This window comes from Canis lupus, chromosome 19 (assembly GCF_011100685.1).
Source record: "Canis lupus familiaris isolate Mischka breed German Shepherd chromosome 19, alternate assembly UU_Cfam_GSD_1.0, whole genome shotgun sequence".
In the NCBI taxonomy this organism is placed as follows: domain Eukaryota; kingdom Metazoa; phylum Chordata; class Mammalia; order Carnivora; family Canidae; genus Canis; species Canis lupus.
Genome location: NC_049240.1, coordinates 41,542,647 through 41,570,584, shown reverse-complemented (window position 1 = coordinate 41,570,584; position 27,938 = coordinate 41,542,647). Strand labels below are relative to the sequence as shown.

Below are 27,938 nucleotides of genomic sequence, written 5' to 3'. Positions count from 1 at the left end.
AAAATCACAAAATATATTTTGTATTAAATATGGCTTGTCCAGTGCAGCACAGTAACTGCACTTATCCACAGTTAACCAAACGGCCAAAGATGCAGTATGGAATGAGGTGAGTCAAAGATCCAAAACAATCACATTCCAAATAATCAATCACATTCCAAATAATCACTGAAATGTGTATATGTGCATTCCAAATGCTTATACTTTATGAAAGGTAGTGTGTTATTAACAAAGGAGAACTGAAAGAATGATGAAAGAACAAAGCTACTAATTCCAGATCTTCTACACTACCACCTAGGCTATGTGTATGTTCCCAGGTTACTCCTCATCCATCTCCTTACCAGAGCTGCTGCAGTGGGAGGGGTCAACAGGTCTTCCATTTTTATCAGAGCAAGCTATTGCTCGAAAGCGCACGCCTTTTCCACATTCTTTGCCATCTCCTTGTATCCGAAATCCTCGTTGAGGCTCCCTTCTGCCTTCTGGAAGAATGCAATCTGACCAGTTTCCATAAGGCTGAGATATAAATACATCACAAGGGCACAGTTCTGTTTCTATGAGAGGGTACAGGTCAGAGTCCTGACACTTCTCCTTCTTCCTGCTTTTCCCTGTTCCAAAAAGAGACATTGATATATTAATTTCACGTTTGTTTTGTTAAAAGTCATTGTCTTTACTAGCTCTTCAAATATTAAGTGCTAAATAAAATATAAGGTTCGCCTTCCTTTCTCCACCTTTTTGCCCTGAAAATAAATCCTAGGACAATGGAAGCAACTCTCAAATCAATGGTGAAATTCAAGTTAATTTGAAAAAAAAATTAAAAATGGTTTTATATTGGAGAGTGGCAAAAATGAAACTAAAAAGATGTTTGCTTCAGTGACTCAACAGCTAGAAAATTATTGTTAGTTTATTTAGTATGATTTTCCCTATAACTTGTTGGTAAGAACACAAGGATTACCTTGTCTCCATTTTCCTTTGAATTAATGGTTTCCAGGGAAACCAACCTAACGGCAAATATTAACATCCTCTTTTTGAGGTACATTTTTGAAAACAGTTCGTGTATTCAAAGAACAAAATTCTATCCTTCCATACAATGGCCCTGGAGTGAGGCTAGGTGTCACTCGGGACGTGGCAAAGTACAACTTATTTTGGTCCTTGCCATGAGGCAGCTCACAAATGCTGACATAATACAGTGAAATAAACACTCAAATACTGTTGGGTAATTTAATCTGAAAAAAGTTATGGCTTCCACTTTGAGAGACCTTTTTAACTTACATGTTCTAGAATATGACTTTACCTTAACCAATTGACTTTGATGGACCTTTCAGCTATGATCCTGTCTTTGAGTAATGAGAATGCAGAATCATTTTCCACTGCTCTGAGTATTTGATAATTATGTTTAATGGGATTTCAAGTCAGCCTGTAGCTTGATTCAACTTTTCTGCTAACACACTTCCACTAGATTCCTAAAAGTTTTCTAATAGATCTAATTATATTTTGTTTCCTCATTAATAAGTCAGCAGCTGGAGTGTTGGCTGCATATAAAAAAAAAATTAACAGGTTGCTTTATTAGTCTTACTCCCAGTGTTTATAGGTGTTTTAGAAATGTTTGATTTCAGCTGATGTAATGGGATATTATCTCACTGTCAAATAATTTATACATAATTTTGCAGTTGCTGCCCGGATGATTGGTTCTGTGGTCTAACATGTTTGCTTATGGCCACAATAAATAAGGATTCCTGCAGGACCTGAAATGGTTAGCCATGCCACTATCTCTCTGGGAGGATGTATTGACTTGCCTCCACCATAAGGGGCACTTCATGAAAAAAAAGTTTGAGGGGGGCAGCCTCTATCATGGCTATGAGAATGTACTGGTTGAGAAATCAATGTGTGGTGTCTGGTTTCTTCCTACCAGCATTTAACATACCCAAGTCTCTGGTAGTTCTTAAATGTCTGTGAAGAACTATTGTCTCCATCTCTTCAATTTCTATCTGTTTTCAATTCACCTCAGCCTGGATTCAGAGTCCACCTATTCTTTGAAACTACTTAGTACTGACAAAGTAATAAAACAAAGGAAGCCGTGGAATATCTTTATACCTTATCCTTCAGACTCAAAGATTGTTCAGAATGTTGACCACACCGTCATTGTTGAAATAGCCTTCCTAAATTCCATCATACCTTACCTTCTTGTCCCTCACCCCCAACATTTCTCTGGGAACAGCTCATCTGTTTGTTTGATTATTTCTCCTCTGTACATCTCTTAACTAATGGACTTTCTCAGGGCACTGCCCTAGGTTCTCTTCTTTTCTGATCCATTATCTTCACTCACAGAAAATTTTTAAAACCTTCTCTATCTCTTGATTCCTAATTATTATCCCCATTCTAGAAATTTCTTGCTCTAGCTTCGAGCCACAGACTGGAACTTCAAAGGCCAATCAAACTCAGCCTGGCAAAATCCATACTCAAGCTCTTCACAGGATGACCTTCCTTTCTCCATCTTCATTTCCCAATTATTCCAATATGACCAAGTGTAAAATCTCAAATGTCACACTTAAACTCTGTTGTACTACCTGTATCTGTTTAACGACAAAGATCTATCATTTCAAATATCTAAGTACTTCTTGAAGCAGTCCTTGTTTCCATTCTGACCAATACCACCCATATTTAGCCCATCTCCAGATTTCCAGCTTAAATCCTCACAACAGCTTCTTCGGGTATCATATTGCCATTGTGCCTCATATTCCCTTTGATCTTCTCCCCACACTGCAGCTAGAACTAGCTGACAAAAGACAGAAGTCTGATTACATCATTCATCTACTTAAAACTCTTCAGAAGTCTAAACTCCTTGTTATGATCGTCAAGACTCCATAGTATGAGTTCACTAGCATGTGCCCTTGCCTATGTTGTGCCATTCTGCCTCTGGCAAGTTACCAGCTAGATATACTGAACATCTTTCAGATCCTGGAAATTAGTCATTGGTTTCTGGCCTTTGCATTTCTCACACCAGAAATATTCTTAAGTTCCAAACTCCCTCAATAGTCTAGTTAATGCCTACTCATCCTTCAGGTCCAAACTAATGCATTGCCCCTACCAGAAAGTCGTACAGAGACTCTTCACCTCAGGTACAGAAAAGGTACTCTTCTGTACTTTCATTATTCTGCCTATCACAAACTATGCCTTTCCAAGGATGTTCACATCTCAGTTCTTGGAACCTATAATCATGCTACCTTAGATGGAAAAACAGATTTTGTAGACGTGACTAAGATTATGGATCTTAAAATGAGATTATTCTGGATTATACAGGTGTTTTCAACCTAATCATGTAGTCAGGAAAGGCTTTTCTAATTTTAAGACCAAGTCAAAGGAGAATAATCAGAGAGACTCAGTGTTACTGAATTTCAAGATGGAAGAAGAGAGTCATGAGGCAAGGAAAGTGGATAGCCTCTAGATGCTCTAGGGTGGGCGGGGGTGGGGGAAGGAAATACATTTTCCCCTAGAGCCTCCAGCAAGGCATGTAGTTCCACCAACATCTTATTTTCCATCTCGTGAAACTGGTGTTTGCTTTAGATATACACAACCATGAGATCATAAATTTGTGTTGGTTTTAAGCCACTAAATTGGTGTTACACCAGTAATAAGAAACTAATGTAGCACTAATATAACAGCTATTGTCACAAGTTCTGTACTAGGTTAAAATTATAATAAAATCTCTGTCTCTCTCCCATTATACTGTAAGAGATGTTCCCTCCCTTAAGTCAGAGGGAAATTTGTGACTATTCCCAAACATAAACCTACAAGTACATGTTAAATATTATTTATTTAGTTATTTTGTACGTTAACAACCTGAACAAATCTACTTAATAGATTTTTTCAGCACTGTATAAACGACTGCTAAAACTACCATCCAATCTCAAACCTGTGATGATCTAGTTGAAGTACAGCACCCAGGATATCCAGCTATTGAATTAAAGCCTCTTGTTAAAAATAGAAAAAAGAAAACATTCTAGATGGTCCCCTATTCCATAGAGTGGCTGGTATTTTTGTCTGTATGCTTCTCTATGTGTGTCTGTGTTGTTAAAGAGAGTCATGCTGTTTTACAGTCTAAGTCCATGCCTTTTATTGCCATTCATGTTAGAGATTACTTAAATTTACCACCAAATTACATGGGAGAGACCAAAATACAAGCATAGTACTGCAACAATAAACATAAGTCTTAAGAAGTGAAAAATTTCAATTCTTTACTGTACTGCACAATGATATAGTACTGTGGATTTTTGTTTGTTTGCTTTTGCTACAACTCATTTGTTTCAGAAGACTGACCAGTTGTTTTGGTGTTTCCAATATATGAAGAGACAAAAAGATTAATTACCCAGCAGAAAACATAACCAATAATAATTTAGAAAAATTCTAAATAGTATTTTGGTATGGTAATTCTTGGGATAGAGTTTGCAGAAAAGTGTACAAGGGTTCTTCAATATTTACACAAAAATTATATTTTAAAACAAACCAAATTAATTAGTTTTGACAATTCATAGCAAAATGTACTAGTTAAATAAATATTCTAGATTTTTTCACTATCCCTATTCTCAATTTGCAGGTATAAAATACCATTAATAAACTCTCAAGAAAAGAAAACTGGCCACTAATTAAAAATGTCCTTTGCTTCTAAGAGAAATTTTCATCTCAAAGGTAAAGAGAATTGCCAGGATGATGGCTTCCAAAGCCTTCTGCATGAACCTGCACACTAAGTTTTATTGTTACACCTGAACTTGAAATTACTCCTAACACACTCTACCCCATTATATTCCCTGTAAGAGTTTCTTTCATCTTAGAAACACAAGCAATGTTGCATAAAGTTATATATGCACAGATTTTTGTAGAAGAGAGCAAAGAGTACAGCATTTTTTTATTTGATTATGTATTTTACTTATGCTCATAAATGGGCTTCTGATTTGTGTGCAGAAACCCTGTTAAAGGCTCTCATCGATTAAGTAAATCCATTAGAGTGAGTTAAATTTAAAACATAATCTTGTAAGCCATACATTCAAACAAAGGGAATTTGAAACCAAGAGAATTAGCATTTGAACTGCTTATAAGAACAAATGGTCTTCTGTGCTTAATTCTTCAATGTCAACAACTATTTTATTATCCCAATGATTATTTTGGCATTTTTCCTTTGGGTCTTCATTACCTAAATTAAGTTTTCTGCATATTCAAATACATCTAAAAGAAATTCTGGGATATTTATCTAGATAAGTAGTATAATACACTACACTGCATCAATTATTTGTATATTACAAGCAAAAGTGGCTCCAGCACCTTGATTAAACTATTAATTGCTTTAATTTCCATTAAATTGCATGGATGTAAACAGAACCAAAATAATAGACCACAAAAGTCAAATTACATATGTGAGTTCTGCTTTTATCTTACACTACTAAAAATTTAAAAGGTCAAATTGCTTGTAGAGTAATGGCAAAAGAGAATGATACAGGTTAGAGATGCCTTTGATGTGTTTTACACATCAGTCACTGTTTTCAACCCTGCTGAGATCCACTCATGACGAAATAGCAGAAATTTGCCATTAACTACTCCAAGGTAGTAGGACTATGTTGCCATTCACCACTCTAAAGATTATAAAGCCATATAGCGAGGAACTTCATAGCTATTGAATGGTTCACATCACTCATTTCACAAGTATTAACCAAGTACATTGTGTGTGTCAGGTGTAGGCCAGAAGAGACACAACGTCAGGGAGGGGCTGGGAAAGGGAGAGGCCCAACACAATTTCTAGTCTTGCTTCCAAGAGTAAGTGGAAGTACTTACTTCCAGGAGTACACCCCTGGTCTGAAAGGCATACCCTACCCTACCCTACCTGTGAGCTGTCGCCGTCGACTTCGGGATGTTTCACAGTTTGCGGAGCAGGGTGTAAACCTGGACCAAACCGTGAAGGTGCAGTCATCTCGACAGGGTACTGCGCATTCTTGTACAAGGGGAGGCATGCCATTGGTCTGCTTGAGGCATTCCATCACTTCCGCTGACTGGTTATCATCAGAGATACAGGAGACCACTTTTAAAAAAAACATGGATTCTTTTGTTATTATTTTGATTAAATCAGTCCACTGCTTGCTGTTCAACAAAATAGCAATCCCCCAATGTTTGAAAATTTGGTTATCACTGTGATTATAAAAGGCGTTCAACACAGCTAACCTTATTCCTCTCTGGAAATTAAACGTTTATCGTCGCCAGTGGCGGTATTTGAAGATTTAATTGGTTTCATTATTAATCCAATTTGGTTGCATTGACAGCAACCAAAATAACTTCCAGTAATTTATTGTACATGAGCTTATGAGTATCTGATCTCTAGGGAAGATCTAAAAGTAGGAAAAAAACGTGCAAGAGTAAAATAGGAGGACAAAAAGGGGACAAAATCATGGATATCACGCGGATTCTTCCTAGATTTTAATTTGCTTTGCTTGTTTGAATGCACTTCTAGAAATAGGACCATTTTCACTCTACAATCAGTATTTAAAAAAATTTCTATTGTTTATTAGTAAACTTTTTTTTCCCTTATTAACACTGCAGGATTAGGAATTTTAAATATTTTTCAAGTATAGGCATAACCTACCCAGATAACTCCCATTATATGTATTCTATTAATTGCAGATAATTCTTCAAAATTTCACTCACAAACTTTTTCAAGTAGAAGGTCTCTAGTCATATCATAAAATAATCAGTAGTCTTAAGGTAAAGAATTTATGAAATTTTGCTTATTTCTTTATTTGATTCTTTGGGCTAATGATATTTTATTCACTTATAAATGGTATTTTTATGCATCTTTTATTCATCCTAATTAAAGACAATGTAGGGGTGTGTCTTTATGTTCTCTCGAGCAGTATTTCTCAACGATGGCACTATTGACACTTCAGGTTGGATACTTTGAGTAGGTATTTCTTGTGCACTGTAAGATTTTTTTTAATATTTTATTTATTCATGAGAGAAAGAGAGAGAGGCAGAGACACAAGCAGAGGGAGAAGCAGGCTCCCTGTGAAGAGCCTGATGTGGGATTTGATCCCAGGACCCCAGGATAACGACCAGAGCCAAAGGCAGATGCTCAACCACTGAGCTACCCAGGTGCCCCATGTGCACTGTAAGATATTTAGCAGCATCTCTGGCCTCTACTGACTAGATGCCAGCAGCGCACACATGTTCCCAGTTATGAAAACCAAAAGCTACAGACATTGTCAAATGTTGCCTCGGGTGAAAACTACTTTCTAAACTGATTCTTAATCATGGAGATAGAGGAGAATACATAGATTCTATGGCATGACTTCAGACCTACTTCAACATCTCCAGGATAGAATTCTAGGAATCTTTTTATTTTTAAGTGTCCCAGAGGGTTCTGATCCAGCCTGTCTACTGACAACCCACATTTGGTATGGTACATTTTTTTAAAAAGATATTCATTTGAGAGAGAGAAAAAGAGAGCAAGTGAGCAAGCACTCATGCCAGGAGAGGGAACACGAGCTGGGGGAGGGACAGAAGGAGAGGCAGGCTCCCCACTGAGCAAAGAGCCTGATGTGAGGCTCAATCCCAGGACCTCAGGATCATGACCTGAGCCGAAGGCAGCTGCTTAACAGACTGAGTCACCTGGTATGGTGCATGTCAATGGATATTTGCTGAATTTTTTATCCTACAGAAATCATTTAGGATCATTTTTATGACAATTCTAAAATCAACCAAGTTACAAGCAATAAACATACCACAGTTTAGGATCAACATTGTTAAGAATGCTTTATATGAAAACTTCTACAATGCAGGGTAACTATATAGAGGGGATTAATTTAATTGCCCATTCTTCTTATATTCTGAACTCCTTTCATTATTCTGAGTACAGAGAACAATTCAATCTGATTTTTTTTTAATAACTGAAAGTCAAATCCATTGAATGTTTTAGGATTAAGGAATTAGCTAAGATAACAATGGATGCATACACAATACTTCCCAATTTGTACATCTGCTCTATGGAAAGTGGGTTTATTCATTGATTTTGAACAATTTTTGCTTTTGTTTTTAATCTACATCCTAGGAATAAATCCATTGCACATCAGGCCAGCATCACCTGTGTTTGTTTGGTTGAGAATACCACAGCCATTCATGAATATACCAACATACCTTACGTAGGCTGCAAACAAATATTATTTGAATTACATGTTTAGATAACCCATCTGGAGTCAATTTAGGGGACTTTTATCTTGCCAAGCTATTTCTCCCCCCAAAAGGACACTGATTAACATGAAGAGGAATTTTAAGCATTTTTAAAAAGCTTTGCTATTTGAAATATGAACACTCCAATGAATTTTTTAAAAATAATTTTTCATATGAGTTCATAATTTGACAAGTATGATAAACATTCAATGATACTTTGAAATTCTACAAACTAAATTCGCAAACACTGGATTTATGAATGCTCATATTGAGCTATTTTGTATTAATGAAAGAAAGCATTAAAAATAAAGAATAGCTTTAAATTTTTTTTTAAATTTTTTAATTTTTATTTATTTATGATAGTCACAGAGAGAGAGAGAGAGAGAGAGGCAGAGACATAGGCAGAGGGAGAAGCAGGCTCCATGCACCGGGAGCCTGATGTGGGATTCGATCCTGGGTCTCCAGGATCGCGCCCTGGGCCAAAGGCAGGCGCCAAACCACTGCGCCACCCAGGGATCCCAAGAATAGCTTTAGTATATGATGCATTTCAGAGACATTCTTATCAAATGGTATGAATGCAAATTCCAACTCCAAAAATCAAGAGTTACATGAATGGAGTTATTTAATATTTATGCTAAATATTGTCTCCTAATCTTTAAAATGATTATAATAAGAACACTCATAAAAAAGAGTTGTGAGAAGTCTTAAAACAGTATCTCTTATACACTGAGGGTTCAATAAATGCTGTCAATTATTATCCTTTGGAATTTTTAATTTATCTTTTAAAGCAAGCAGGCAGATAGTTCTCCTTGCATGTATACATGTACACATTGTCACTCTCTGTGGCTTATGTCTTACTTGGCCATCCTCAGAATCTGAGGGATAAAGGAAAGAAGAAAATCATAGTTGAAACTCACAGGGTTCTGGCATTGTACTTAAAATGACCATTAGTCAAACTATGTCAAATACACCCTAAAAACTTTCACTACATTAATAGGGCTAGGTAGAATGAATCAGATCCATTGCTCGTATACAAACTGATATATCAGAGTTGTCTAATGGAGATGTTAGAGATCTCTAGGGGCCAAAGAAAACATTCACAGTTGTAGCATGAAGTTTCACAACATCCACATTTAATCACAAGACCATTGCTCTGTGTCATTACTGATGGTCTATTAACTCAATGGTGAGTGGCAACTGACACACTGCATACCATACAATCATGTGCTTAGGTCAAGCATTATGATTTTCAGATTTCTCCAAGTTCAAGATTCTAATTTTTTTTTCAAGTGTGGAAAAAAAAAAAAAAAAAGACAACACCAGACACAAAAACATAAATGAAAGGCACTTGGGTGGCTCAGTCGGTTGACTCTTGGTTATATAGTGTTGGGGTTGTAAGATTGAGCCCCCTGCCACATTCCCACTGGATGGGAAGTCTGCTTGGAATTCTCTTTCCCTCTCTCCCTTTCTCCCTCTCCCCACATTGCAAGCCTGAACATGCACATATTCTCTTTCTCCCTCTCAAATGAAATCTTATTTTTTTTTCCCTTGGGAATGTTCTAGTATAAATAAATCATTTAATAAACATTTATTGGATGATTGGATATTGAACTGTACTAGTGGGTAGGAAATTACAGAAGAAAAACTGTAAGCACAAAGTCTGCAGGAATGGAAAACCAGAAAATAAGAAAAGATATTTGGAGTAAATGAGAATAACTAGTAGCTAGTGGCACAATCTAATTCAGAGTCTACTTCCATTAAGCAGCTCACAGGGAAAGGATATTTTTAAAAAAATGTATTATTTTAGATCTACAGTGTATTTCTTAACCAGTAAAGGTGTGTGGACTCCTTAAGTCAGAGAACTTATTTTGAGAAAACAGAGTGGCAGAGTATACTGATAAAATTATAAGCCCTGGTGTCACATAGGACTAAGGGTGGTCCTTCATTTTTTATTTTTTTGTTACCTGGGCAATTTATGTGAAAAGACTCAATTAACTCATCCACACAATAAGAATAATACCTCATCTTATAATAAATTGATACAGATGAAGTACTTAGCACAATACTAAGCACTTAGTACATATGCCCAGAAAGTGACCTTTTTTCTTTTTCTTTTTTTTTTTTCCTTTTTCTTAAGAGAGAGAGTGCAAGCACACAAGCACATGTGCAAAAGGGGAGGGCCAGAGGGAGAGGATTACAAGCACATCTGTGCTGAGTGGGGAGCCCAAAGTGTGGCTCCATCTCACCACTTTGAGATCATGGCCTGAGCTGAAACCAAGAGTCAGACTCTTAACCAGCTGAGCCACCCAGGCATCACATGGAGAGTGACTTATTATTATAATAAAGCCCTCTCTAAAGAGGGGGCGCCTGAGTGGCTCAGTGGCTGAGCATCTGCCTTGGCTCAGGTCAGAATCCCAGGGTCCTGGGATCGAGTTCTCATCAGGCTCCCTGGAGAGAATCTGCTTCTCTCTCAGCCTATATCTCTCCCTCTCTTTGTGTGTCTCTCATGAATAAATAAAAATCTTTAAAAAAATCTACTAGAAATGAAAACATAACAAGCATCATGAAAGAAGAATCCAACATCATTTGACTTGGTTCAGGAAGAATTTTCCAAATCCCATCGATAGTCTTGGCCCCTAAGAACTGGAGCCTCCCTTCATTTATAATATCAAAGTCAGTAGCCTATTCCAAAAACTGCACAGCATTCCCCAAGCTATTGTCTATTCTAGTTCCAAGTGATACTCTGTGCATTCCACTTATTATTTATAAAAATGGGGCTTATAAGCTACTATATGAGATCAGAACTCCCGAGAAAGTCAGAAACTGAAATCCAAGGCCTGTTGGGAATTCTTTCCAGAAGAACCAAGCTCAAAATCCTGAACTCTTGAGAGTTTCATGAGAGGACAGTTCACATTTGCATAGAAGAGTGCTGGCCATATTTGCAGCTTTCTACCTCATGCACTGAGGTGGTCATATCCAGCACAAAGAGGTACCATGCCTCTCTATGCTACAGCTGAATTCAAAGGCATTTTAACATCCAAGGTTTAGGAGGGTTTAGCAAACTTTTCTGACCCTTAGAACCATTTGTGCTTCATTACCGATCAGGAGAGGACTGAAATAAGGCAAAGAAATATAGCTCATGCCCTAAGATCAGAAATACATCTTGAAGTCATTTTCTCTACTTTGAGGGTGGTCTAAACAGTAGACTTTGCTTCTACACCTGGATCGTTATTACTTACAGCTTGTTCCCTATTGAACTCACTGAACTTGATCCAGTCGTCCATCCAGTCACAATAAGTAAGCAGCCATGAGCAATTATAAAAGAACTGTGTGTATACCACACATGCACATACATATACGTAATCTGGCTTCTGGGAGGCTATAGTAGCAGTAGTGACAGAAGAGTAGACAGATTGTACAATACTGTAGTCTCCCTAATGGAGACAACCAATGAGGATACTTGGCTTAGAAAGGAAAAGTAGGTACTTCAATCTGACATGGAAAAGATGTACAGTGGGCAGGAAGAAAAAAAAAAAAAAGCCATTACAGAGAATTTATCTGTCAGACATTTGCTATTTAGTTTCACTCTAAGTCCTGGGTCCTTTGGATCATAGCAAATCATTTGCAGGCCACCATATGGAGAAAATATTTCTCTTTTGCTGTTTTCAAGTAGTTGAAGTACTGTCCTATATACTAGAAGGCAAAGTCTTTCTATGAGGAAAGGGAGAAGCATTGACTACTGACCCTTTCCGTGACGTATTTCTACCTAGACCGGATTGTAAGTAATGGCAGTTCAATGCTCAATTATGATCATTTATTAAACTTGGAATACTGTTGTCTTTGTGAGAGGAAAATTGTACTCCCAGATAAAATTAGTTCCAATAGCTGCAGAACATTCTCATTATTGGGCATTATCTGAAATTTAGCTACCTTAGGCTTTGGGCAGAAAGTTCTCAGACTAGCTGCCTGGGACAGCTGAGTATTCTTAAAGAATAATGGAGAAGCACGTGTTTGAGCCAAGCCACTTAGAGCAGAGCTCTCAGACAATGGTCACCTAGTAAATGGGTATGGTAGGGTGACCTGGAAGCCTCCAAAAACCTCTGTGAAGACTGAGGTCACATTTTCCCATTCACAGTGTCTAACGAAGTACACAACACATAGAAGGGAGTTCAGCTTTTTCACCTCTCTCATAATTATGACACAAACTGAGCCTTGGAAGGAAAAACATATCACAAAAAAGCAGAGAAGAGTTACTAATTGCTTTCCCCTGTTACCTGACTCTTTTCAATTTTAGCAGCATGAAAAGGAATGCCCTGACACAAAGTGTAAAATTATCTGATAATTTAGCAAAAGAAACAAAGCAAGGACTATATGAATTCTCCAAGTGTCTGAGTTAATTTTTTTAAAAAAGAACTACCTGCTGTTAATGTAGGAGGCTTAGGCAGCTTCCTCAGGCTTCCATGGTGACTAAATAATCAGATTTTTAACTGTTACTAAACAGCTCGTCTTTCTGCCCCCCCCATCACCTCTACACTCAGATAGATACACCACGATAAGTTGATCTTTTTTTCCACTTATGGTATGAAGAAGGCAGGGGTCACTGTCCTTATAGGAAAGGATGATATTCTTCCTGGGAAGAGTAAGTAAGTGATGGAAGCTGCTACTTCCCATCTGTCTACACTCCTCACCTTCACCAAGGACAACCACATTACTTTCCCCAAGTTGCAGTGGATTAGAGTTCAATTGCCATAGTTGACAGGAAAGGTTAAGAATTTATTTCAAGAGGTCATGATTTCCAGGCAATGAGGGTGACATGCTACAAAACGAGAGGGGCTCCATGAGCTTGCTGTCCTGCAATGGTGAGCGGCTTCAAGTACAAAGCTCCATTTACATACATGTCAAGAAGCAGAAAGGATGGGCAATAGCTCCTCCACTCAACCAACATTCAGACAACATATTCTCTATATCAGGCCCTGCACTTGTAGCCGGGGTACACAGATGGAAGGAATGTGGAAAGAAAAGGTCACTATACTCATCATCCTGTAAGAGCACAGCACTGGGGCCTCTGGCATTGGGCAGTCAGAGCAGCTTTCTGGAAGGACTGGCACAACAAAGTGGAGTAGGATGTATTCAGTAAAGACAACTGGAGTCAGGTCAGGGACTTGACATGCCACAGGCCTGTGCAGAGAACCAGCAAGCTGGTGGGCTGCCTTCCTGTCCTTGTTATGCACACTCCTAGGACTCTACTTCCCTTTTTTTTTTTTTTTTTTTTTATTATAGATATCTTTTATTTTATTTATTTTTTTATTTTTTTATTTTTTTTATTTATGATAGGCACACAGTGAGAGAGAGAGAGGCAGAGACACAGGCAGAGGGAGAAGCAGGCTCCATGCACCGGGAGCCTGATGTGGGATTCGATCCCGGATCTCCAGGATCGCGCCCTGGGCCAAAGGCAGGCGCTAAACCGCTGCGCCACCCAGGGATCCTCTACTTCCCTTTTGATAAGATCCATAATGCATAGAAATACATGGGCTGTATCTGGGAAGTTACTAATTTAATGACATTATGCCAAGCTGCCCCAGACATGTGTGGGATGCAGTGTGAGAATGCAAGAAGAGGTCATAAACCAGAAGCCTAAAGAGTTAGAAGCTACAATTGAAATTAACAGATATGTAACAGATCCATTTGCTTTCATAATGTCTTGGAAAGCTAGGTTCTAATAAAAATTCTGGGATGAAGTTTTAGTCTGGAATGTGCCTGCACCCCATATCCTGACCCCCTTCCTTCCCTTCTCATTCCCAGGTCAATTCTACCTTCAGGCAGGACCTTCTTGGACTTGTGAATGGGCACTACTGTTAATCTTGCAAAGCTCAATCCACAAATCAGCTGCCTGTCATCCACCCTCAGGCCTAGAGTACCCACAGAGCCAGAGTAAGCTTTCCTCAGATAAGCTCTGAAGATAAGCTTCTGATCTTATAAGACTCTGATAAGACTCTGAAGAGGCTCCTTTCATCCTTGAAGCTGGCGTAGGGCCATATGGGCAGAGAGTTCGAGGGTCCTCAGGACTATGCAGACTTTGAATAAGGGATGGGTCAGGAAGCTGGACTCTGGTGGGACCCCTTACCTAGGACAGGGAAGAAAGCTGGAAAGCCCAGAGAGGGGCCCTTGAAGACACAGGAGCTAGGAGCAACCATCTCTTGCTGAGTCTAAGGGAAGAACTGCTTTCCCTTCCAATTATTTCATTACAGACTGATATAATCTTCCTTAAGGGCTCCCTTCTTGGTAGATAATTGGGAGAAAATACAAGCACCAATTAAAGCTATATCGGAATGGACTATTTTAATTTGTTCCCTTTCTATTTAAGACAAATTTTGGGGAAAATTCTTTCCAGTCTTCCTCTTTCAGCTCCTAAGCATCTAGGTGTGGCAACCAGCGAAAGTCTTGCATCTGCAAGAAGGTTCTTCAGAAGCAGTCTCTGGACCTCTTTCAATGTCTGCAGTGAGACACCCTTGTTAATTTGGGGACTGCCAACCCTGGTGACATTCACTGCTAGAGTCTTATCTCAGGGTGAAAACCTCGTGGTGATTCCCTCTCAGCTGTCAGAGACCACCTTCCTTTAGCAGATGAAGCCTAACCTGCCCCGGTGCCTGCTAGGGCTGAGGGTTCAGTGCCCTGGGAGATCCGGAGTAGATTCTCCTGTTATGCCCGCTGGACAAGCACCAGCAGCCACTTCACTTTCCTCATGCAGGAACTTCTGGAGACTCTGTAGCAGAAGAAACTCTGGGGAGCTAGTAAGGTCCTCCTTCTCGAGTGGAACCCCTGTGGGGCCATCTCTTCCCAGGGTTCCAAACACAGCATGGAACACAAAACCCTCAGCTTTCTTCCTTTTCCTTAGCCAAACCCTCCACCCTTATCGCATCAGCTTGAGTCAGAGAAACCATGACACGTATTCCTTTGGCTTTATTTCCCCCTTTCTCAGGCTCTTTGCATTTCCTTCCCCAGTACCCATTCTGGCAGTAACAGGAGAGCTTTCCATTCTTCTTGTCGGGCAGACCCTTCTCCTGTATTGCATCCATCTCCCATGTGAGATGCCCTTTACTCTGTCCTCTTCCCTAAAGCCATAATGGCAGACAGGCTGCAGAGAGAAACCTAATTAGATTAAGTGTATAAATTAAGCAGTATCTAAAAAACGTGAAGCCTGCCATGCACATTCTTCACCACTAGGTAGTGAGGCCCAGGATTGCTGAACCTGAGTCTGGCTTGTGTTTGGACTGGTCTCCCAATAAGTGACTGACATATTCAGGAGCCACTAGATACAGGGATGGATTCTTTGAGGCCCATCACGGAGTAGGAGGCAGAGGCACAAAAGCACTCTGGGAAAGCCCAACACTTCCCTTTAGTTTCAGAAAAGCCCCAGGATTTTTTTTTTTTTAATGCTAATTTATTTCCAAGGGGTTATTGTTTTCTTATTGCCATGCCACTGTAACAAATTTAGCTACTGAAAGAACAAAAATTTGTTTTCTTTTAAGTTCTGGAAGTCAGAATTCCGACATCTGTTTCACAAGGCCAAAATCAAGATGCCAGCGGGGCTGGTTCTTTCTGGAGGCTAGGGGGAATCAAGTTACCTCACACACTCTTTCCAGCTTCTAGAGGCCTCCTATACCCTTCAAAGATAGGTCCTGGCTCTAACTTCAAAGCCCACATTGTAAGAGAAACATACCTCCTCTCCATTCCCCTATTACCTTCATCATCACATTGTCTCCTGCATCCCTTATAAAGGCTGTTGTGATTACATGGGACCCACCTGGAAAATCTGGGATAATCTCCCCACCTCAGGATCCTTAATTACATCTGTAAACTTCCTTTTGCCTTATAAGGTAAGACATTCACAGATTCTAGAGATTAGAATCTCTGGATTTTTTGGTGGGATGGTGGGGGGTGGTGGGGGTGGGGGAAGTGGTTATTTATCCTGCAACACAGGGGAGAGGTATTTCTTCCTAGTTCTGAGGTACTGCCTCATTCACTGGAATAAAAGCCAGGCCTACTTCATTTGCTCCCAAAAAGAAGGAATGTGGATTTGACACAATGAGATTTACCATGACTTCCCCATTTCCTGCTCTCACATTGGTTTGGTTTGTTTTGTCTTGATTCTTTGGTTATCAATCACCATGCCTGGCTTTCCTTAGTCATCCAGACTACCTTTAGAATTACTCTCCCCATACTCTGATGGGATATTCTTAGGGAAAACAGACAAGTGGACTTATATCTTATTCAAGATCATGCAAAATTAAGAACGTACATCTAGGGGCACCTGGCTGGCTCAGTGGGTAGAGCATGTGACTCTTGACCTCAGGTTGTGAGTTGACTCCCTACGTTGGGCATGGAACTTACTTAAAGAGAAAGAATTTACATCTACACTAAATAAAAGTGCATTATTCTATTTGGGTCAGTCTGAGCCAAGCAAAATGCAAAGCCACATCCCACCCCCACCTCGCCCCACCCCCATCCAACTTTCATGATTCAATTATTGGCTTCATGAATGAATGAAGGGAAAAATCTCTTCAGGGAAATACTGGAAGAGAGTGAGTCCTAGAAGCAATGGAAAGTTCTATATCCCAAATAAGGCCAATTCTATGCTCTCTTTCACAGCAAGCATATCTTGTCATCTCTATTATGGGGGTATGCTCTGAAGTATCCACCATGAGCTACAGCAGCCCTGAGCCACTCCCATTTTCCACTCCAAGTTCTAGAGCCAAGTGCTGGCTACGGGGAGGATGCATGTCAATATGGTCACTTGCATGCTGTGTTTCAGAATAGAGTCTTCCCATCTTGTCTGTGCTGTTACTCTGGCTGCAGACTAAGGAGAAAGACTGCTCTAGTCCTCTCTGAATGTGGCCAGTCCTGGTGGGGGGTAGGACCAGAAACCCTGGTAGCAAAAGGAAGAACAGGAAAGCTGATCATTTAGCACTTGGATTTCCTACGTACGGATATAAGGGTCACCCAGGCATACCAAACCAACTTCTCCATACAAGGATCAAACCCAGACCCTTGCCCTTTGGACTTAAATCATATGAGCTGAACCAACCAATTACTCCACATATTTTAAATTCATTCGGTGGCTATCTTAGCAATTGCATTTCTGTAAATTAATTGTAAATTAGTAGAGAAGACATTTTTACTTGCTATATCCAAATAAGTTGATTTGGAAGTAAAAGGCAGTTCTTGCTGTACCCCACATGCATTTGTTTTTCCTTTGTATTTTCTCTCTCCTGTGCAGAGCACGGCATGTGGGAGCACAGTATTTGGAAGTCCTATTCTTCAAAACTGGAGTTGGAATAAAGTGTGTGCTTATGATTACATGCTGACTGACATATATGCAACTTTTGAGTGGAACAGCATGAATTGTGGAAATTGAATTAAACAATAAACCCGTAATTGCTTGTTAGGGTGCTTTAATTGACTCATAAGTACCATATGCGAAGCTGGGTGACTGCAGGAGCCCAATTATAAGCTTGCTTATGGAAAGATACAACTCATTTTGCATGTTGGAAATCTACTCCCCAATTATTGTTGCTCTCAGAAAAAAAAGCATTTTTAAATAAATAAGAAATACTTGGTAAGCTAATAATGTATGTGTAATCCCAAAGTAACCCTGAAGCACTTTATTTAGGTTCTGATACAAGATCAGAAGATGCACAGTGAAAAAAATGCCCATTTGCTTTATTCCAAGGCATCCGTTAAGCTCCGGAGCTTTGTGTTCACAGCTAACCAAAGTGTACACAGATAGGGTTCTTGGCTTAAGGGATTCTTTCTCCTGACAAAAACTGAAAAATAAACACATGTGGAAAAAAGAGAACAAAGTAAAATTACAAACAATTCATAAATTAGATTTAAAAATAGCTAATATGGGCCAGGGTCACAGAGGAGAAAGAAGGGAGATCTTAAAGTCTGGCTGCCAATCTAGTGGGGCAAATTCCACTAGAATTTGATTCCGCTAGGAATTGAGGTCAGGTTATCTAGCTGGAAGCACCCCTGATCAGGATCGGGGGTGCGTGATGAAAGTGGGAAACACAGGAGGTGCTCGTTGAACACAGTAAAATCAGGAAATCAGGAGGTTCCAGATAAGTAGAGCGAGCACCTTCATAAACTAAAGTGGAGAAGAAGCAATCCGTAGGAATCCTAACTCCAAGAAGAAAAAGCACAAATTGTCCTCTAGGGTGCCATAGAGCCTGACCATGGTGTTTGTATGAACACAAATGGTCTTAGAGTACCCCAGTGATTTCCAATAAGCCACAGTGAAATCACCCAAAGTAAATATGTAAATACAAAGAGCAGCTTGTTTGTTAACAAGGCTGCCAGACAAGTCTTTTAATCTCCAGCTACTCCCTCCCTTAAACTAGACCAAAAAGACATACACCCTGAATAGAAAGACAGGGCATGGTGTGTAAACTGAGTTTAGAAAGTTCTTAGCTACTCCTGCCAGTTAGATTGCCTCTTTGAGTCCTTCCTCCTGCAGAGATAGTAAGACCTGTATTGAAAAAAAAAAAAAAAAAAACATTATAAATGCCTATAAATCATCAAACTCAGCAAGACATTGGCAGCAATCACTCTAAGTGAAGTCATGACAGTGAATAGAAGGAGCCATCCAAGCTCATTATACATCAGCGATTCTCTCCCTGATTTTACAATTCCTTAGAGTAGCTCCATTTATCTCAGTTGACTTTCTTCCATTAAAAATAATTCAATGGGGAACGACTGCTAATGGGATAGTGTTTCTTTGGGGGACGACAAAAAAGTTCTGGAATTAGTTTATGGTGATGGTTGCACAACTCTGTGAATAAACTAAAAATGACCAACTTGTACATGTTGAAGAGCTAATTGTATCCCAACCCAATAAAGCTGCTCTAAAAAATCATAACGTAAATATTCTGAATCTTGAACAAATAGAAATTACAAATATAATTCTAAAGAATTACACCTCAAAAGGCATGTCACAAAATCATGTCAAGTAGATGCTGCATTTCTAGAAATCCGGAGAATCATAAGCAGTTAGAAGCTACAAAAGAAATTATCCTCCCAAAAGTTATGCTGAAAACCATTTACATTAACTTTTATAAACAAAGATGTTCCTGTAAATAATGAATTAGGATTTTATAATTAATACAGTTCTTTTCACATGTTTCTGACCTGCAAAGTTTCATTTTTAAATTTTGTCCTCCATTAAGAAAAACAAAACATAAAACCAAAAAAATCCCACATTTGCCTAGACTTTCCGTGGTGCCACTCTTGACAAATTAGAATCCTGTAGACTGTTATTTGGAGGCAATAGTCAGTTGAACCATGAAACATAAGAGTAATATAAGATAGAATTTCTGCCCTAAGAGGGTTTATAATCTACACAGAAAACTTGTAATGTGTGTGGGGAACCCGGTAAATACATAAATTCCTAAGAACCACCTGCGTGTAAATGGATTTAGAATACAAAAGCATTGTGTGGTGGTTAGAGCTAATTTATTAACACATTTTAAGAGCTGTCAGGTAAGAAATTATCTAACTCCCCTTATAAATTATTTTTCTTTCCTCTGTCCCTTTCATGGCCTCATTAGAGGTGTAAACTGATGATGAGATGCTTTCTAGTATTTTCAAGTCATTTTTCTCACTACCGCTAAAAACTCTTCAGATTCCTTCAGAAATACCTCCCACATCTAAATTCTGTGTCTTATGCTGAATGAAGTCCTCAATTCAAATCATATGAAAGTTTCTTGACTTTTCTTTTATATATTAAGAAAAAAATTCATACACACTTCATTCTACAGAATATTGCCTATAACTATGCAATCTGCTAGAAGCTTTATACTCCTTCAGCCCCTATTTTATGTACATGTACAAGGGAAATGTATATTTGGAAGCTGTGAAAGAATAAATATGCTAATTCATACACTGCATGTAGAAGGTGATTTATTCCATTTTTAAAGGAATATGGCAGTATTTACATAAGTTTCACCTGTATCTCTGCAAACAGCTGTTGTGCAAACAACTTCCAAATCAGGAGAAAAAATGGGCTGGGTATTTTTTTAACAGTTGCTCTGGGCTTGACAGATGGATGGTGCTTTAGTTACCTACTTCACTTCACAGAAAGGCACAGGGTAGTCTCAGGCCAGATCACTGGACCCAGTAATTACAGAATTAAAAGGAAAAAAAACCCCACAAAACTCACTCTTGGAGTATGAAAGCTAAGATTCTTAGACCCTGTATAAAACAGAAGCTTTAACTATATGTATCCGCCATGAAATAAGCTATCTTGATAATTAGTGCTCGATCGTTTATCAGGATGCTAAACTTGGGATCATATAATCCTTCTAGTAATAGTAACTAACAAATGAGATATGAAACTCCTAATTAAGAGGTAATCTGGTGTTCTCTATTGAAACCAAAGATCCAGAATATTAATCTCACTGCTACAGAGAAACAATAAATCAGCACAATATCCACATGTACCCCCCCCACCCCTTGCCGAAGTATACTTCATTGTCTTGTGGATCTACTTAAAACATGTTTGAAGAAACTTTTTCTACAAATGATTTCCTCTGTAGATCACAATGAGTACTCATGCTTTACATGAAATCATAATCACTGCCATTATAATCAGTTGTCTGTTATGTACCAAGCTGATGCCATGTCAAGAAGACATTTGTTTTCATTTTGTTAGGTCTCCTCCTCCATACACTCTGCCAAGATGCTGCTGAAATTATGTTTATTCATCCCTATTTTGTCTTTGGTCCCTCTGGAGACCATGTATTTGCTGCATCTTTTATGAAAAACAAATTTGTTACTCTTTAATTCTATTCTAGAATCTCAAACTTAATAAAACCCTATAATAAAAGTCTGAGTAATGGTGGATTCAGAGGATCATATTGCATGTCTTACGCACTATATATATTCGCTAGTCACACAACTTAGCTTCTCTCACAAGATGTTTTAATGAGGAACAACTCACTTCATACAATATGCAGATGGATTCCTGAAAAGTTGTATGCGATAAATATGAAGGAAATGAATCTATTTTAATGCAATAGGGAAGCCTGCTATCAAAAGGTTTTTCTATCCAGAATAATGGTACTTAACCACAGAGATTCATTTTTCAATGTAAACAATGCATGTTCTTATGTGAAATTCAATTCAGTTGAAGTGATAGATCGCTCAAAATCAAGTGACCTCCGATTTCTTATGTGTAATGATTTTTAACCTGCTAAAGTTAGCTCAGTTAAGACTAAAACTGCCTTCCAATGTCTTACCAGTTGTAAGTTAAGAACTTGATCTATTTCTACCTTTAAGCACTGAGAAATAATTAACCTTAATGTGACTAACAATATTCAATTCATATACTTAACTACTTTGAGCTAGTACCAGCCACCTGCATAATTCAAATTACCAAGGCTAATTGGGGCCTATAATCAAATCGTCTGATGATTCATTGTTTTACACATTTACGTCAAGTCTTCATAGCACCCAAGTGGCACCTGCTTTTTAACCATAGGTCTACACAAATGATAGGACCCAAACACAGTCTGAAGAGGCAACAGGGTCAGTCAGGAGATTGAGCCTGGCTCTGGCTTCTCCTGTGAGACCCGTTCTGGGTTGGACTCAGTAAGAATCAAATATATTTATGTGCATAATGAAGGAGTTGGACTAGGTTGATCTATGTCCCTTCTGGCTGTAATTCTCCATAATGACATTGCTAGTACAGGCAGGACAGAGCATTCTCAAATGTATTGTGGTAATCCACAGTTTCATTGAGAACTTGCAAGATTAGCATAGCCAGCTGGAACTAAAGTAAGCATTTATGCATAATTGTTTTTATTTCCTTTAATGACATGTTAAATCCATACAGCATGCTAACACATGGGTGCTAAAACATTCTATAATTTTGGTAAAAATAAATCCGTACTTCACTTAGGAAGGCACTTTATATAACACATATAAATTGGTTGGACTTCTAGGTAAAGATGGCAGAATGGAAACATGATTATACTTTCACGTTCTTCTAAGCTTTGTGATTCCTTAACACATTAAGAGAATGGGAAAGAACAGAATGGTGTCATGATTTTGGAAGCCATAAATCAACGGACAAAAGGCAAAGGACTGAACAGATGGAGGAAAATATTCAATTCTAAGCAGTCAAGAACAAAAGCCAAAAGATAATCTGACTTGCAACCAGACTCTCTAGATATGAGGCTGAATGATTGAAATTGAGATTGAATAGGTCAGAAAGACTTATGAGAGTTTTTCTGAAATATGATACTGAAAGATCTGATTATCTTGAGAAAATATTTACTCCAATCAGTGAAGAGTTTGGGAATTTTTTAGGGTTGAAAAGATGAAAAACAAGGCAAAGAAAAAAAAAAAAAACTAGGGTCACCTGGGTGGCTTAGTTGGCTAAGCTTCGGCCTTTGGCTCAGGTAATGATCTCAGGGCCTGGGATCTAGGAGTCAGGCTCCCTGGAGTCGGCTTCTCCTTCTCCCTCTGCCCCTATATCCCCGCTTCTGCTCCTGCTCTCTCAAAATAAATAAAATAAAAATCTAAAAAATGGGGAAAAATCTAGAAAATTAATAACTCAGGATAATAAATAAAATGTTTCAATGGGATGCCTGGGTGGCTCAGTGGTTAAGTGTCTGCCTTTGGCTCAGGGCATGATCCTGGAGTCCTGGGATCAAGTCTCACATCAGGCTTCCTACATGGAACCTGCCTCCTCTGTCTGTGTCTCTGCCATTCTCTCTCTCTCTCTCTCTCTCTCTTTCTCTCTCTCTGTGACTCTCATGAATAAATAAATAAAATCTTTAAAAAAATAAAATTAAAATAAAAAAATAAAATGTTTCAAGAAAAGAATGATTATCATAGTTCACTTACACATAGTAAGACTTTAAAAAATACTTATATTGATCATACCAATATAAACAGCAAATATATCGATCTAATGAAATTACATGATAATCATATGGGGGAAATGGGAGGTGTACCAGCATATTGAGGGCAGGATAAAGCAAGAGAACTATATCCTTATTATTGATAGTGAGAAGGCAATAGTTAATGTTCAAATATGAAAATATAACAAATCAAAAAGCAAACACAGTTTCTGGAGATACTGTTTAAAAACAGCATAATCAGCTAAAATAGTTGAAAGTAGTTGAAGCAAATGGAGGCAAGGAGAAAACCTCACAGTTATTTAAGTTTTTATTTCTGTTAAGGAACTATTTGATCCTTCAAATTATGAAGATGTATACATTTGATAAGACTTTCAAATAAAATCGACTAACTCTAACATATTTAAAATACTCTCAGGTATATAAAATACCTGAGAATAAAATCGACTAACTCTAACATATTTAAAATACTCTCAGGTATATAAAATACCATATTAAATTAAATCCATAATATACTAGATGATGTCTCATAGATACATTCTTTATAGGCAAAGCCTTTCCAAATTATCTTCTTTTGCCAATAAACTAAAATGGAGCTTAATTTCCTATTTTAATACTCCAGATACTCTACCTATGTATTTATCTTTCTCAAAAAAAAAAAAAAAAAAAAAAAAAAAAGCAATGTACCAAAGGTGGGCTATTTTTTTTTTTTGACTTCGTAAAAATAACAGAAACAGCTACTCACTCATTTCATATATTAATGGCTAACTATGTGTTCTATTAAACATTATAAAACAAAAACACACACGAAAGAAACCCAGTCCTTGGCTTTTAACAGTTGAAGCAGCTGGTTGGCCCAGGTGGCTGATGTAATTTACTTTTAACCTCTAGAAAGAAAAGCTAGGGCCAGCCACAGAGAAAACTATTGATAACAGAGGTCAAAATGATGAAGACAAAGTGCAATGGTTCTTGGCTTATAATGAGAGACGAACTTGCAGAATCACTGGGGACTATAGACCAGAGTAACTTGTTCCTGAGCTGTGTAGAAAGGCAAGTGTAGCTGGTTATTTAGAAGTTTTCAGTTCACTTTCCTCCTTTAGAACAATTCTGTCCCTTTGAGGACATTCAGTCCCCAAAGACCACTGATTCAGAAATCACAGAATCTCACATTTCCATATTTTTATTTCTCCATTTCTAGAAGAATAGCTCAAACTTATGTATCCCTTAGATTTCATGAGTCACAAAGAAAAGTCTGGTGCAAATTCAAAGCAGCAGACATGAATCTTGGTATTAAAGGTGTCTCCAATCCTCCAAGCTGCTGCTTGCTAAAGCAAATAATGTCAGAAATCAATTTGAGAGATTGCCGATGACAATTAACAAACCCAAGCCAAAATAATCTAATTTTATTCTCAGCCAAACTCATTACTATGAGATACCTGCTTCCTCCAAAACTGTGGGATCTTGTGGAGTAAAGAAAGGGAAAAGTCTGAAGTTGTTTTGAACAACCACCACCAGGAAGGGATAATTTATGAGTTCAAATCAAATCCAAGGAAAGCCGATGGACTGGGTGGGAAAATAGTAAAATATTCTTTAAAAATTTGGCTTTAACACACTTAAGTAATGCTAACATTCCAATCTGCTACTGAGTCTGTTTACTTGGGAAAAATCAACCCTATAAAAGAAACTAAGAAGACATAGCAAATAAATATCAAAATGGACCGAGTTTGAGGAAATATCAAACATAGTTCTAAGACTACTTAAATATGATTGAGAATTCTGAAAATTATGGGATGGAGTTTTTTTGTGGTCAGTGTTCCCAATGCAAGTAACATAATGAATATATTTATAATTGGATGGAAATTGGGAATTAATGAATCAGGATAAACTTAAAACTCAACACATAATTTTCTTCCTAAGGAGTTGGTAAGAACATTTAGTTTCTTTTTAATAATACTTTTCAAGGGTGCCTGGGTGGTGCAGTTGGTTAAGTATCCACCTCTTGGTTTTGGCTGAAGTCATTATCTCAGGGTTTTGAGATTGAGCCCCAAGTTGGGCTCAGTACTCAGTGTGGAGTCTGCTTGAGACTCTCTTGCCCTCTCCCTCTGTCCCTCCCCGCCATTCTCTCACTCTCTCTCAAATAAATAAATAAATCTTAAAAAAAAAAAATTCTTTCCAAATGGTGGAAACTTAGACACTTATTTTTTTTTAAAACACTGAAGTGTTATTGACTCTATAATCTTCAATTCTGATCATCTAAATGATCATAGTAAAACAAATGTCTGGAAAGGAACCCAGTTATTTTAATATGACATCATTGACAAAATAGGCTTGTATTGAAACCAGCTGAGTTGGTATATTACCCTCTAAGAAACAATTCAATGTAAGCTAGCTGAAGAATCCAAAATTAAGTTAGCTAAATACCTCCTTCACTGACATAATTTTCATATTGCTGGAGGAAAACCAAAGGGTTAAATAACTGCCAAAATTACTGATCCACACTTTTTTTTTTAGGAGGAAAAAAAAAGAGGAAGAAAGAGGAAAGAAAAATAGGTTAGCATTTTGGTAAGAAATTTTAGTATAAAATTCTGTGATTTTTTTTATTTTTTTATTTTTTAGTCTAGAGATTTGGGTTAATTTACAATTTTTTTTTAACATTTCCTAAATCTATCCTTCTTTAATATTGGAAGGCAATTCTTTTTTTTTTTCCTCTCATTAAAAGAGCCCGAAAATAGTGAGCTCATATTCTCTCCCTAATCTCTGGGTATAAGGAAGGTTTTAGTCCCTTTCAACCATCTCTCTTCAAAGGAAAATGGCCCTCAGTCTTTTAGGCCCTCAACCACTTTCTCCAATATGATCAGGGAGATACAACAAACGGGTTATGTTATGGACTGAATATTTGTGTCCTCTAAAATTCATATGTTGAAGCCCCAAACCCTAATACTCTGGTGCTTAGAGATGAGAACTTTGAGGGGGGCAATTAGGATTAGATTAGGTGATAAGGGTGGGGCCCCATGGTGGGACTAGTAACTTTATAAGAAAAGGGAATGTGGGAGAGAGAAATATCTCTCTCTCCACTGGCACACACCCAGGAAAAATCATATAAGCACATAGCAATAAGGAGGCCATCTTCGAGCCACAAACAGAGTCCTCATCAGAACCTGACTCTGCTGGAACCTTAATCTTGATTTCTAGCCTCCAAAACTGTGAGAAAATAAATTTCTGTTGTTTCAGCCAACCAGTCTATTGTGTTTGGTTATGGTAGCCAAAACTAATGTAGCTATAAATATTATAGCATTTATATTATATTATATTATATTATATTATATTATATATATATATAGCTGGAAAGGTACACACAGGTGACCCAAGCAATCCACAGATTAAAAACTGGTGGTCTTCTGAATTAGCCTGCAAACTTGTTTTGTAGGTGTGCATAGAATTAAAGAATACTTTAGGGGTAATAACTGTAATTTTACAGAAGCCCTGTTATTGTCAATTGCATCACTCCTGCCCTAGTAACACATTTGTATAACTTGCTTCATGCCTGTGTCTCTGATTTCTGTTGACTCTCTCCCTTTATACATGAAGAAACTAAATTTCAGAGATGTAGGGGGACCTAAGTTGAGGCAAGTAATTACAATGAAAAGTGGGTCTAGAATCCAGATTTCTTGATACCATATCTGGTTATCTGCTATGTAGGCAGTCTAAGGCTTAGCTAGCTACATATTAGTTATGCTAGTTAACCATATCACCAAGACATGAGACTAAAATAATTTGGCTACCTGAAGCATGAATGACAGGAGAAAATATCAAGGAAAAACAGTCATTTATTTTTCATTTTGTCTATTCTTCTGCTGAGAAGGATTAATTCTGAAAAAGTACATAATAACCTTGAAGGTAAAATTCCATCACTCTGAAAGTAAAGAGGCAGAGTAAAAATTTCATACTATCCTCCTTGAGCTAGTTCTGTTCATATTCATTTCAAATTGAATTTAAAACATTTTTGGTAGACAAATATGATAGCAAAGGAAATAACATAAAAAGGAAAAAATAGTTATGGAAATTCTATAGTTTAATATTGTATTAGAAGGATGAACACATCTATTAAAATCTCCATATTTTAATTACATTATGTAATTAAATGTAATTACATTTATAGGAAATATTAAAAATTATTTAAGGTTTTATTTATTTATTTATTTATTTGAGAAAGAGTTGAGAGAGAGCACAAATTGGGGGAGGAGCAGAGGGAGAGGGACAAGTAGGCTTTATGCTGAGTATTGAATCTGACTCGGGGTTCGATCTCACAACCCTCACACATTCCTGGGTGTATGCCAGTGGAAAGAGAGATATTTCTATCACACTCCCCTTTCTTAAAAGGTTTCTAGTCCCATTATGGAGTCCCATTCTATGACCTCAATCTCATGGCTTGAGTTGAAATCAAGAGTCGGACACTCAACCGACTGAGCCACCCAGGCACCCCTAAAGATTATTTAAATATTAAATATTAAATAAGTATTGCAATTAAAATCCCCCAAAGTTTGCTTTTCAGACACATCCTATGTGTTACCCATCTCCTTCTGGTATTTCTTCTAACAATATCTTATTGGTATATAACCAGTAAAAGAAAAATTGGAGAATAATTATGCCTTTTTTGCAAATATTGCAAAAATCTGAAAAGGCAAATAGTGATAGCTAAGGCAGGGAATTATTCCATTTCAGAGAAGAGGAATATAAAACTCAAAAATGCTCAACCTCAAGTCCAGCAGGATCAGCCACAAATCCACATTTTCTGCATTCTGGTTATATTTTATATGT

General features: G+C 37.8%; 1 protein-coding gene across 1 annotated transcript in view; it reads right to left on the bottom strand.

The window, feature by feature from the left end:
* The window catches only part of THSD7B (thrombospondin type 1 domain containing 7B), a 725,201-nt gene that overhangs the window by 227,759 nt on the left and 469,504 nt on the right, over positions 1-27,938 (bottom strand). Inside the window, exons 12-13 of the mRNA XM_038565098.1 lie at positions 5,867-6,061; positions 339-602 (exon numbers count right to left, since the gene is read on the bottom strand). Of these exons, the coding sequence (XP_038421026.1) occupies positions 339-602; positions 5,867-6,061 (459 nt within the window). The remainder of the gene's footprint in view (positions 1-338; positions 603-5,866; positions 6,062-27,938) is intronic.